Consider the following 13,983-nt stretch of genomic DNA (forward strand, 5'->3'; position numbering starts at 1 on the left):
AATCCTGATCTGATCTCTTCGCCCGTGTGCACAGAGACCTTCACTGGCTTCTCACTTTCCTGGAACAAAGTCAGAATTCTCGACCCATTTCAGAAAGCACTGCCTTAGTTGGGCTACCCACCTTTTCTATGCTGTATGTGCTTCTCCGCAGGCAGAAGTGGTGCCTTCCAGGCTGGTCGCCTGGCCGTTCCTTGCTGGCCCTGGCATTTTGTTTTTCCCCATCATTCTGTTCTTCCTTCCTCCCCAAACCCTGCTTATCCCTCCAGGGCTGTCTCAAGTAGTCCTGACTCCTAAAGCTCCCCCTCTCGTATCTGGCAGGTGATACCTCCCTACCCACCCTGGCATAGGTAGGGTGATAGCTCCTACCACTTCCTCCATGATGTCCTGTACAGGGACCTTAGCATATCTCTTGCATTAAAATATTGGTCCAGTGAATGGTGAAATAACAGTGATAGGAAGCAGAGACTGAAGAGAACACTTTAATTTTAGGCTGTCTTACAAAAGGGAGCAAGATCTGTAAAACAGTTTCGTTGGTTGTCGTATTTTCCATGGGTCAGGTTTTTCTTTTTGGGTAGAAAAGGAAAATGAACTGTCCTTGTCCTGGAATTTGCTATGTGATATAAATGTTGTTCCCTGTTCTTTATTAGGTAGTTTAGGGACGTGCAATAGATTTTCATAAAGGCTAGCAGTTAAGATCAGTCCTTATTTCCTTCACCATTATTAGGGCTACTAAATGATTTCTGACAGCCAGAGATGCACCTGAAAATGGATTTATTTCCTACCCTACATGCCTTAAAAAGGAGGCGGGGCAGTTGTACCCACATGAACAGCACTGCTGGCCACCTATCCTGTTCAGTCTAGCCTTGGATAGTAACGTGCCTTGGTCAGAGACTGGATTTCTAATTGTGACCTGTGCAAAATATGTAGAAATTCAAGGTCATCCTTCTTTCACTATGTACAATATGTTTTAAATAAAGTTATTCCTGAAAGAATGATCAGAACACGTTTGTATACTTACGTATGCATCTAGTGGAAGCAAAACAGCTAAAATGACTGAGAAAAAAACAAAATTAGAAAGGCAACCTAAGCAGTTGTAACTCAGGAGAAAGTGTTTGAAGAGAAGTCTGTTCTGCCTGTTAATTTGGGAGAAAGGGAAGGAAAAGGGGGTGGAAGGCATAATTTTATACGTAAGTAATAAGAATGAAGGGATCTGACCTTAATGATTCTTCAGTTTTAAGAAACTCAGGAGGAGATAAAGGAGAGAAGTTAATAGAGCATGGCAAGCAGTTTCCTGAATGTATTTGAATAAGTGTAAAAGGAAGGCCATGAAAAGGCCATTTCATGTCAGATAGACTGTGGTGTTCTGTGACAAATTAAATAAATATGAGCGTCATCCACTTAACCCTTGGAATTAACTCTACATCTTGTAGAACTGATTAAGCTTTTTTTTTTTTGCATATACTCAATAAAGATGATGTCCTCCTGCTGCTGCTTTAATTACAAAGGGAAAGTTTCTTTCTTTTTTTTTTTTTTACTAGATTCACTTAAGAAGATTTGAATCTGATAGTCTCAACTATTACAGTTGCTCTAATTGTTAGTTTAACCCTCTACAGTCAGTTGATGTAAGGATTACTCTTATAAGACCTGTATTCTGTTTTATTGTTGCTTGAACTTTGGATTTTGATATTATGAGTGTATGTTTCTGTATTTTTTTTTCTCCTCTCTTTTGTTGGCTTTCCATTTTCTGGTTTGTACAATTATTAATTTGTGTTTACAGGGTGGATGTGTAGATTCAACCAACCAAAGCCTGGCACTACTACTCATGACCCTTGGACAGCAGGATGTTTCCAAAGTCCTGCTAGGCCCTCTGTCTCCCTACACGTAAGTTATTCTTTTTCAACCTCGTTATTCTGTCCAGTTTAATTTTCTCATTGCCCAAAATGACAAAGGTGTTGTGCTGCACAGAGCCTGCACTATGAACACCTGCTTGTATTTATCCTCAAATCAGCCAGCAGTTGTCACTCTTAACCTGGTGTTTATTTTTACATACAAGGATTTTTGCCTTCTTTCCTTCCTCAGTCCCATGTAACTAAAGTTGCATGATCTCTATTGGACAGTTACTTTGTTCGTGCTTTAGGTTTTGTTTCCAGGTTAGAGGAAACTCCTGGTTTGGTGTAGCTTGGATTTTATTACTAGTTTTTTTTTTAAATCATTCTTTTCCTTAGCTGTCTAACTTACTGTGGGAAAACAGGCTTTTTGTCTAAGATGATGGGGTATGAGCTCACTGGAAAAGATGACAAAAGACAGAGTTTGTATTAATGCTACTGGACTAGTAGGGAATTGTAGAAGTGAGTTTGGACCATTGAATGTTAGCAGAAGTTGACTGCTGTGGTATGAAAGCAAGCACTCTTCAAAAAGAATAGGGTGTCAGAAGACTTGAATTATAAATGACACCGTGAAAGAAGCATTTCCTGTTGATAGTAAATGAGGTTGCGAAAAACAGCCTATTTGAGTACTGACATTTTGTGTGTGTGTGTGTTTTCACGTGCTTGCATACTTAGAAATCATCATATGGGCCATCTGAGGGTGGTGAGCTGGGTGGCGGGGAATATTCAGGTAGATATGAGACTGAACTGTCCTTTTTCGGTTATCATGGTACCGATGCTGTATATCTGAAAGGTACAGTACTGTGATAACTGAAGAATGGTGGTGCCATCACATTGAGAAAGGGGTGGGGACTGTGGTGGAGCTATGCAGCCTTGGGCTGTGGCTTTGGGGGCATGAAAACCAGGAGCTTGAAATAAATTCTTTTGGAGGCTTTTTTTTTTTTTTTTGGAATTGGTGGTAGGAGGGTTTTTCTGGAACAAAAATGGAAGAGAATACATTGTGTTAGCAGAGAGGGAAGACTGGTAAACAGGAAACTCGTGAGGACCACATTATCTCCTGATAGCTTGTGTAAAAGTATTTTGCAGGACAGGATACCTAAGATTGAGTAATCCTAAATGGCATGGTAACATCAGTAGTAAACATTGCTAAAATAGACTTGGTAGTTAAGTACTTGGAGAGGAGATGAGGGCTGCGAGAACGGCACCCTAGGTACAGAGACTCGCTTCCTGTAGAGAGCTCACTGGAGGCGGCTGCCAACTGTGTGACCACCATGGCCCCGCCAGCTTTGTAGCTGGGCTCATAGCTGCCGTTTCCCAGCCCTTGCTTCAGGCCTGGAGAAGTCCTGCTTGCACACATGGTATGGGGTGTGGGGTGTTGTCTTGAGTGCGTGTGGTCCTGGAGCATGGGGTTTGGCAGAACATTCTGTGAAAATGGAATATATATATATATATATATTTTTTTTTTTTTTTTTTTCTTGACACTTTTTTCTTTTGCTTTTGGAGATTTTTCAATTTGACCCCAGGACCTGTATAATCTTTTCAAGCTTTGCAGAGATGCTCAAGATGTGACTGGACATTTTTTAAAGTTCCTGTGTCCTCTTCAACACATGTTCTCACCAAACATTAATTGTAGTGTCTTTTCTTCAGAAAACTTGCCTAAAATGACTTTCTCTCCTGGGAAGACAAAGTGTCCTGCTCTGAATGGAGCTTTAAAGGAGTAGCACAAATTGTAAGATGATGTATCTTGAAGCTGGGGCTTGGAGACATTCTGCTGCCTCCCAGAGCTTTGTGCAGAGGGGTCTGCCGGGGTGGGAAAGGGAAGCCTCCTTTCTTTTTGATAAACTAGCATAAGGATGGGTAAGGGAGTCTATTTTCAAGAAAGCTGGATCTGTTTAGTACTCTTTCTGCCCCTAATCACTGTGGACAGCTCCAGCAGCACAAAGAGATGAAGGGCAAAGGCAGGACACAGCAGGCAAAGTTAACATTGTATTTGTGAGTATAGTTGAGGATAAAAAAGGGATGAAATCCATGGTGAGGACCATCATAGTGGGGGAACAGTTTATTCTAGATGGATTCAAGAGCTTTGGAGACCAAACTAACACATTTATTTTTATGTGCAGTTAAAGTCATAGAAACCTGTTTTGTGAAACCTCAGATTTCTAAAGAAAACCAGAAGCAAGACCTTCCTTGGTTAAAAAAAAAAAAAAAAGCATTTCTTCAAGCAGTTTGGACCTGTTTTCATTTGTATAAAATAGATTTTTAAATGTCTATTTAAAGAGCATTGGGATTGCTGTTGGTGGTTTTCTGTGCTACTTGAGAAAGTAAGTCTGTATGTGTGAAACTTTTTTTTTTTTTGAGGCAGAGCTTTGCTCTGTTGCCCAGGCTGGAGTGCAGTGGCGTCTCCGCTCACTGCATGCTCTGGCTCCTGGGTTCACACCATTCTCCTGCCTCAGCCTCCTGAGTAGCTGGGACTACAGGTGCCCGCCATCACGCCTGGCTAATTTTTTGTATTTTTAGTAGAGATGGAGTTTCACCGTGTTAGCCAGGATGGTCTCGATCTCCTGACCTCGTAACACACCCGCCTCGGCCTCTCAAAGTGCTGGGATTACAGGCGTGAGCCACTGTGTCCAGCCAATGTGAAACTCTTTTAGAAAGGCCCAAGAGATTTTTTTTTCAGTAGAATAAAATATTATTGGATAATCACTGGTATATGAAGATTCTATTTCTGTTAAATTTGAGTTTTAGGTGGCTTACAGTTAGTGACAGTAGTTGCACCCTCCATTCAACAAGCTTAATTTTACAGTTTAGGGAGGGAGGATTTATACTTTTGGATTAACAGCAAGAAAAATAGCAAAAATTAAGATGCATCTTAATTAGCACTTTCAGAAATTGTTTGTGGAATGAGACTGCAGTTACAGAGCTCTCTGCATTCTGCCAGTGCACAGGCCTTGGAGTCCAGCCTATTTGGACTTAAGGCTCTGCCACTTGCCACCAGGAGACCATGGAAATGGTGTTTAGCATCTTGGAGTCTTGGTGTCATTTGTAGATAAGGTGCATGGTCCTGAAGTCCTGGACTTGTGGAAATGGAATGAAGCTTAGATGAAGTCAGATGCTTATGCTCCTGGCAATGTGCCTGAGGAGCTGTCAGCGCTGGGTGCTGTGGTTTCTGCCTGGACACCCCCTCACCCTGCTGCAGTCCAGTCCCTTGGTCAGGTCACTTTTTTTTTTATTTTTTAAACTGCTCCTTGAGGAGCAGGACTACCCCATAGGCAGTGTGGCCACAGTAGCCCGGTCAGGTCACTTTGAACCCCAGGAGGCCTGGTAAACTTGCTTTGGGTGATTTTAGGGTTTAAGTCATCTGTAAGTGGTCTGCCCAGCTACCTATAAATCTATATCCATTAATTTTAAATTATGGATTAAAAATTTTTAATTTCTAGTTATTATTTTTATGACTGACTTTCCCTAGTCACATTACTGAGCAAACTACACACATCTTATTGATCCTAAGAATTCTCTAAGGTAGATGTTTATTTAAAAAACACCATGTTTACTGTGTGCAAGATGTTGTTTTAAGTGCTCACACATATTAGCTTATTTGGTTTTCATCATAACTTTATAAGGGCAAAAAAGGCAAGTACTATCATGTGCACCATCTTACAGGTGGTGGGATTGAGACACAGAGAGGTCAAGTTACATGCCCAAGTTACATGCCCACAGAGAGGTCAAGTTACATGCCAAGTTACATCACACAGACAGTAAGTGGGGTTCAGACCTGGACAGTCTCCTCCAGTCACTGCTTCCCTTACCCACTGTGCTTTTATGTAAGAGCTGGGATTCCATCCATATCACTGGACTCAAAGCACCTTGCCTGAGGCAGGATGCCATGCTACATCTTTTCAGCAAAGTCCTTGTTTCAAATTCTGCTGTAAAATGATCTCTTTCTATCTTTAGTTGGAAATCTAAAATAAACCATGACTTTTTTTTTTTTTGACTTTAATTAATAACCTTTTTCCATGACTGTGGAAGTGCTAAGGAGCTAGAAGACACTGTCCTTGTTAAACACAAACTGACTGGGGCTTCCTGGCCCACTCAGTCTAAAGCACAGCCCTCTGAAGAACCCATGAGGAAACCAATGGGGAAACTGGGAACTGCCAGCCAAACCTGCCACTCCTTGGGGTCAGTGGCCTCACTGCATTCCGTGAGCTTGCACAGTACCACTGTGTCTTAGGTTTGTGAAGCATTTAAATACTGTAAAGCCCTGTCACCTGATGTTTAAGCCCCAGAACATATTTGGTGTATGGTAAAAGCAAGTGATAGGCTTCCTTCTCAGATAAAAAAGAGGTCAGTGACCTGCTCATGGTGAGATCCTGTCTGAACTGGGCCTGGGACCCCATCTCCTGACAGTGCAGCTAGCCTGATTCTCTGTTTCCTGCTGCCCCAGTAACAATGTAGTAAGTTCATTTTTGGAGCAGAGGTCAGCTGGTCTTTGGAAAAGCCACTATTTCGCAGAACAAGCATCAGCAGTATATTTAAAAGCTGCCATGTAATGACTATAGGGACTCCATCCAGCAGATCCTTTTCTTATCTCCAGATTTTTCCCCTCAACTTGCAGGGCATCTCTTTACACCTGAGATGTAGGTACCCCCAGCTCTGTCCCATATCCAGTGGCATAGAAACCAGGTGGCTTGATGGAGCAGGACGCAGGACCCTCTGTTGTGGTTTGTGCCTGTGGGAGCTGCCAGAGAGAGGGCTTACCCCCTGATTGCCCTCACCCCATTCTCTCACATGCTTCAAAAGAGGGGTCTGGTGGGAGGGGCTGTGTTTAAGGGTGGGATCTGGCAGCCTGTTAAATCCTGGTCACTTGGGATTCAATGGACCTATGACCATGAGCCTCATGGCCTTTCCTGTTGACCAGCAATGGCAGTGGGAACAACTCACCTTTTGAAAATACATAGGAAGGCCGGGCGCGGTGGCTCACACCTGTAATCCCAGCACTTTGGGAAGCCAAGGCGGGCAGATCATGAGGTTAGGAGTTCAAGACCAGCCTGGTCAACATAGTGAAACCCCGTCTCTACTAAAAATATAAAATTAGCTGGGCGTGGTGGCGCATGCCTGTAATCCCAGCTACTTAGGAGGCTGAGGCAGGAGAATTGCTTGAACCTGGGAGGCGGAGGTTGCAGTGAGCTGAGATCGCACCATTGCAACCCAGCCTGGGCGACAGAGCAAGACTCCGTCTCAAAACAAAATAAAAAATAAAAATAAAATAAAATACATAGGAAAAGTTATCTCTGTGCTTCAGAATTCTCTGAAACCTAATTGTCAGATAGACTAGAGGCTTTCGTAGAAAAGTCAGTTGCTTTTTGTTTTCTGAAAATCATTTTGTCCCGGCGGGGGTGAAAAAGCCTCACTGCAGATAATCACATGTCAGGTGTTAAAATCCTTTACACAGGAGTTGCATAGAGTCCCTGCTGCCCAGAATGGTTCTTCTGAAAAGCTACTATTTGCGCTGTGTGGGTGGTTGCTTATTGAGGGGCAGAGCTGCTCTCGATGAGCGGTGGGTCTCTCTCTGCCCTGGCTGTGTGGCTCTGTGGTTCTATCTAGGAAGTGTGAATCTCCAGTATAGTGCTGTGGAAGAGAGGGGCAGGGAAATGTGAACTCCAAAGGCAGTGCCTCAGTGCAGCTGCAGCTGTGGAGAGCTAGCTCTTGGGCTGTGGAGAAGGATGTGGATCAGCACTGGATGAGACTTTGTTAGTGCATGTAGATACAGGGCGAGCTTACTCTTCATTTGCTTTTCATTTTCTTAAGGAGCCTGTTTGCTGGGATTTAATATTGTCTGTGGTGAATTTTCAGGTTCTGAGCATTTTTGCTCTTCAATATCCCAGCTACCAGAGACATAGGGAGAATGGGGCTAGAGGTAGGGGAAAGATTCTGAAATGTACCTTAATCCAGTCTCTTACACAGTCTTCCTTGGACAGGCTGAGGGGTTGGCAGAACATTATGTAAAAAGTGGAACAAACTTTGCTTTTTCTAACTGTTCCAAAGGCTACAAATACCCCAAACTTGCAAATACACAAACCTGCACACTTGAGCCTGTGTTCCTCCCATCCTTCTCCAAGGGATCAGAAGCAAGCTGAGGCCCCGTAGAAATTCTGCCAGCTGGGGAGGGTGTCTGGTTTTTCAAGCACAGTTGAGTGATTCAGAGTGAAGTAGGCTGGGTGAGATCCTGGGAGCAGAACATGCCCCAGGCCTGTATTAGTTTGAGGCAGCAGCAAAGGAGAGACCAATTTGTTTTCTCCTTCAGATGCAGATGAGTGGGTGAGATGGCTGGCTTTTTCCGGGTTGCCGCCAGCTGGAAGCTTTGCCCGCAGATGTGGACTGTTTATCTATGGTTCGATGTGTTTTCTTTTTTCCGTAGGACAGGATGGGGGAGATGGTGGGATGGATAGAAAGCAACAATGACAACAAAAGTTTAATTGGTTAGTAAGACAAGAAAGCCAGCAGGGAACGCTGACTTCCCTTAATTGCCAAGAATGTTGAAAGTTGTTTCCCAAAATTACCCCAACTCCTAAATTCTATCCAGTGCCTCTTTACTGAGAACCTCATTCAGTGCCTTGTTTGAATAACAGGTTCAGTGATGGAGAAGAGCGTTGCCCTTGAGGTGCTTAAATAATTTAATGAGGGGGAAGGGGACAGTTATACATAAGCATTTAATTAGACACCATGAGCAGAGAATGCTATGGAAACCTGGAGGGGTGGGAAAGATCGTTTGGGGTGGGCTTTATGGGCTAGGAAAGGCTTCATAGAAAAGTTGACAAATGTGATGTTATTTTAAAGGTCGAGATAAACTTGCACATTCCTAGGTGGAAGGAAAGCAAGGAATTGGGAGATTTTTTCTGTGAGCATCCAGCACTGACCAGAACTCCTGCTCTCTGGGGTTGTTAATGTTTCATCTCAGCCCCTGACGCACTGGTCACTTCAGTCACAGGGTCAGGAATTGTTCAGGCCCCCTTTTCTCCATATAGCTGTTTCCTTCCTTTGACTAGATCAGTGCTCTTAGCACAGAGGGATGGGGATGGGAGGGAAATTCATCAATTCAGGCTTTATATGTAGTTTGGTATACACCGAGTAGGGGTGAGAACCAGGATCAGTTGTTTTATAACATGGCAAATATGTATTGATTTCTTTACTTTAAAAAGCTTTATTGAGATACAATTCACATACGACACAATTTACCCATTTTAAGTACACAGTTTAAAGACTTGTGTAACCACAGCCACAATCTAATTTTAGAACATTTTTACTACCTCCAGAAAGAAACCCTATGCCAACTCACAGTCTCTCCCATTCTTCCCCCTCTTCCCAGCCCCAGGCAACTACAAATCTACTTTCTGCCTCTGATAGATTTGCCTGTTGTGGCTTTTTCATATTCGGTAGATAGAATCATACACTATATGGTCCTTTGTGACTGGATTCTTTCACTTAGCATAATGTTTTCAGGGTTCATCGATGTAGCATGTATCAGTACTTGATTCCTTTTTTATGACAGAAAAAAAAAAATCTTCCATTGAATGGATATACCACACTTTATGCATTCATCAGTTGATAGACATTTGGGTTGCTTCTGCGTTTTGACTCTTGTGAATAATGCCATTATGAACATTTGTATGCAAGTTTTTGTGTGGGTGTATGTTTTCATTTCTCTTCTATATATTCCTAAGAGTAGAATTACCGTATCCTATGGTAACTCCCTGGTTAACATTTTGAGGAACTGCCAGATTGTTTTCCACAGTGGCTGTACCATTTTACATTCCTACCAGCAGTGTATGAGGGTGCTGGTGGTTCTGCCTTCTCACCCACACTTTTGTTATTGTATGTCTTTTTTATTATGGCCATCCTATTAGATATGAAGTGATATTTCATAGTGGTTTTGATTTTCATTTCCCTAATAACCAATGATGTTGAGCATCTTTTCATGTACTTATTGGATCTTTGTGAGGAAATGTCCATTTAGCTCTCTCATCTTTTTTTTTTTTAGTGAGTCTCACTCTGTTGCCCAGGCAGGAGTGCAGTGGTGCAGTCATAGCTCGAGTAGCTAGGACTACAGGCTCCTGCCATCATGCCTGGCTAATTTTAAAACAATTTCTTGTAGAGATGGGGGTCGTAATAGACTGGTCTTGAATTCCAGGCCCCAAGCAATTTGCGTGCCTTGGCCTCCCAAAGTGTTGGGATTACAGGTATGAGGTACCACGCCTGTACTCTTCCATCGTTTAATTAGGTTATTTGTCTTTTTTATTATTGAGTTGTAAGAGTTGTTTATATAGTCGAGATGCCTGACTTTTATCAGAAATATGACTTGCAGATCTTTTCTCCAATCCTGTAGGTTGTCTTTTTATTTTCTTGATGGTGCGTTTGATGCACAAAGTATTTTAATTTTGATGAAGTCCAGTTTATTTATTTTGTCTCTTATTGCCATCCTTTTGATGTTGTATTTAAGAAATGGTTAAGAAACTATTGCCTAGCCCAAGGTAATGAATACTCCTGTTTTTTTTTTTTTTTTTTTTTTTTTGCGAACTTTATAGTTTTAGCTCTTACAGCTACGACTTTGATCTCTTTTGGGTTAAGTTTTCTGTGTGATGTGAGGAAGGGGCCCAACTTCATTCTTTCACCTGTGGATATCCAGTTGTTCCAGCATCTTTGTTGAAATGATTATGCTTTCCTCATTGAGGAAATTAACCATAACTGTGTGGTTTATTTCTTGACTCTCTTTTCCATTGATCTATGTGTTTAGCATCAGTGTTTTTAAAACTCCATAGATGATTCCATGTGCAGTTGAGATTGAGAACCATCTGGCCAGAGTGGGGAGTTTGGCTGGTTTGACTGGGAGACAGTACAGTGTGAGGTTTTTGTAATACTTCACTATAGGTGTGCAAACCATCATTCTTCACTAAGCCAGTGTTCCCTAACCTTGCCCAATGAGAATTGCCAGGGATTCTTGTTAACAATAGATTTCTGGCCTCTATGAACTGGGGAGCACAGGGTCTGGTGGAGGGTAGGAAGGGATCAGCTTTGTGTGTGGCCTATGATTCTGGGTTCTTCCATGTGGATATGGACACTTCGTACCAGTTGCAAATTCACCAGAACCTTCAGGAACCTGTGTATTTAATGAACTGTTCAGGTGTGTCTTATGATCAGGCTAGCTGAGGTGATGCTAGGTCTGCCAGGCAAGACCATTAGAAGCCTGTGTACCTGCACTGCGGTTCATCCACAGAATTGCTCTTCCCAAGGTACTCTTGAAGTGATGCCATCACCCTGTGATGATGCCATTGTCCTTGTCGTGTTTACTGTGCACACTTCCCCCGCCACCTTATTTAATATTGCTTTCTGCCAAATTTGTACAAATACTGTCGTACCCACAGTTCTTTCCCATCTGTGTTGTTTGCTTTGTTTACATTACATAGCACTTTTCAGGAATAATTAATTCATTTATCTTGTCTCTATCTACACCACTAGATTGAAATCCTCATGAGGGAAGGATTTTTATTTTTAATTTTTTTCATTTGAGTGCAATATTCCAAGCACCAACAACAGTGCCTAGCATACAGTATGCACTTGATAAATATTAAGTAAACACAAAGGTATTATTAGAGAATAATAGAGACTTGTCTATTTCAGCATCAGTAGTCATTGTGCTTGTTTTGTATGTCATGGTGCTGTGAATCATGGAAATAGGTGTTTCTGTCTTTGTACAGGCCACTCAAAAATCATTGCCTAAGCCAGGTATGGTGGCACACCTGTAGTCCCAGGTACTCAGGAGGCTGAGGTGGAGGATTGCTTGAGTCCAGGAGTTTGAGGCCAGCTTGGGCAACATAGTGAGACCTCGTCTCTTTAAAAAAAAAAAAGAAAAAGTCATCACCATATTTATGTCCATTTTCTGCTAGGTCTGAACTAAATGACTTATGTGTCATGTGCTAACTTCTAACCTTTCCCCCCTCCCCGGTTTAATTTATCTTGCTGTATTGTGTGTGTCTCTGCAGACTATCTCAATCTTCTTTGGAAACTGGCTGGCTGAAAAGAAGTACTATTTAATCAGATTTGATGAGAAGTTCTTAACTTCAGCTCTCTAGGTCTGGCAAATTAAAACCTTGGATTCTAGATGATAGAGGATAATTTTTTTTTAATGAATTGCTTTTTATTTATTTATTTATTTATTTCCTTTTTAGGATAGAATTTTTGCGGCATTTGAAGAGCTTTTTCCAGATTATGTTTAAAATTGAAACCAAGCCATGTGGTGAAGAACTCAAGGGCGGGGATAAAGTGCTGATGACCTGTGTTGGCATTGGTTTCTCCAACCTTAGCAAGACCCTCAAGTGATAACCATCACAAGATAAGGCCCCAGTGCCTCCAGACAAAGCAGACGCTGCCATGGACACCAATGGGACCAAGTCCAAATGGATTAATGCAGGACAGGATAGCCACGTGCTTAATTTTCTGTGAAGAAATATCAATATACAAATAAAAGACATCTCTGTAGCATGTGTTTCCAGCTGTTTCTCCAGTGGCGTTGCCATTGCCCAGGAGGCCCAGTCACCGTGAGAGCTCCCTTGCCTTACCTGGAGGAAGAATGTGCCTTCAGGCCACAGTCATGCTGCTAGAACAGTCTCATAGCTGCAGTTCAGCTGTGCTTCCTCAGCCTACTATCATAGGCTTCCTTGGCCCTCTGTCATATGGCTGTTTTCCAAACCCGTGGAGTCTGTTACTGTTCTTTCTGCAAGGACTTATCTCCTTGAGCCTCGGTTTTTATTGTAGGGATTAAATGAGATAATATGAGTGGCAGCTCTTCATGAGTCCTGCAGTGCTATGCAAATGTCAGAAATTGGTATATTAGACTATTTATCTTTTGTCTTCTGAATGGATTGCTGTCATGGACACAGACACTGATCTTCATCTGGTTAATTGGATGTATATATGAGGGATGGGTGACTGCAGGGGTCCAAGTAAAGTTATTGGGATGTTTTTTATATTCCAGGTGTGCTATACATTCCTGTTTTATTTTCACAATAGCTCTGTGATGTAAATGCTATCTCCATGAGAAAATTCTTAAAGGGTGTTTCGTTCCTTTGAAATGTATAATGTAAAGACATTAAATCTCCTCATTTAAGGATCTAAGTGTAATAGAGTCAGGGATTTTACCCTTGCAAGCTAATAAGTTAGATTATTACTTTTTTGTTGATGCTCCCAAAAGACATGAGGATCCTGGGTCAGAGATAAAGAACTTTGTTACTCAGCATAGCATGAGCTTCATGTCTACATTGGTTTCCCCTGCTCCCCAGGTCTCACAGTGGACATGGAGGGGCCCAGGTAGATGCTATGCATGTTACAAGTTTGCACCATAGCCAAAGAACTTGTATGTTTGGGGACTCCACCTCTTTCATGGCAAGTCTGTTGTTTCACATGCAGACATTACTTCATCCCTTAAGACTGCCTCCTGCAAACACAGTTTTGAGAAAGAACTCAGGTAAAAGCCTGCCCAACAAGAATATGCAGGAATACCCAGGATCCATGGCAGATTTCCCCTGCCAACTAATAGAGTCCACATTTGATATGTGCATAGGCTTGAAGTTTGTAGAAGGGGAAATATGTACTTCTTTCTACTAGAATTCCAAATGGTGTCCTCCCCCGGGGGCGAACTTTGCCTCATCACTCCCTCACAGTACCTTTTTCTTTTTAAGTGAAAAGGGGCTAGAGAAAGACTGTGCTTTGATGTCTAGGGGTGTGGGAGGATGTGTGGAGGTAGAGTGTTAACCTTGAGGAAGGCCAGGACATTCTGGACTATGACATTGTACTGAGAGCTTTACATACTGTATTGGTTATGTGCTCTTGGTATATAACAAGTGCTCACAAACTTAGTAGCTTAAAACAATACCTCTTTATCATTTCACAGTTCTAAAGGTCAGATATCCAGGCAGGTGGATTCTCTGCTTAGAGTCTCATAAGGCTGATATCAGAGTGTCTGTCACCTGGGCTGGGCTCAGCTCTCATCTGAAGGGTCTGGGAAAGAATGTGCTTCCATTCAGGTTGTTGGCAGAATTCAGGGTTG

The 13,983-nt window shown here is 42.3% G+C and overlaps 1 protein-coding gene across 5 annotated transcripts in view; it reads left to right on the plus strand.

Annotated features, from left to right (window-relative positions):
• The window catches only part of RCL1 (RNA terminal phosphate cyclase like 1), a 65,765-nt gene extending 52,718 nt beyond the window's left edge, over positions 1-13,047 (plus strand). For 4 of the 5 annotated variants that reach the window (XM_003911743.4, XM_031654209.1, XM_009188812.4 and 1 more), the window contains 2 exons: positions 1,778-1,881; positions 12,107-13,047. In XM_003911743.4, the coding sequence (XP_003911792.1) occupies positions 1,778-1,881; positions 12,107-12,257 (255 nt within the window). In that variant the 3' untranslated portion in view covers positions 12,258-13,047. Of the gene's footprint in view, positions 1-1,777; positions 1,882-11,920; positions 12,011-12,106 lie in introns of all 5 variants that reach the window. The other variant, XM_021927511.1, reaches the window with a different exon arrangement.
• The last annotated feature ends 936 nt before the right edge of the window (positions 13,048-13,983 follow it).

This window comes from Papio anubis, chromosome 13 (genome assembly GCF_008728515.1).
Source record: "Papio anubis isolate 15944 chromosome 13, Panubis1.0, whole genome shotgun sequence".
Lineage (NCBI taxonomy): Eukaryota > Metazoa > Chordata > Mammalia > Primates > Cercopithecidae > Papio > Papio anubis.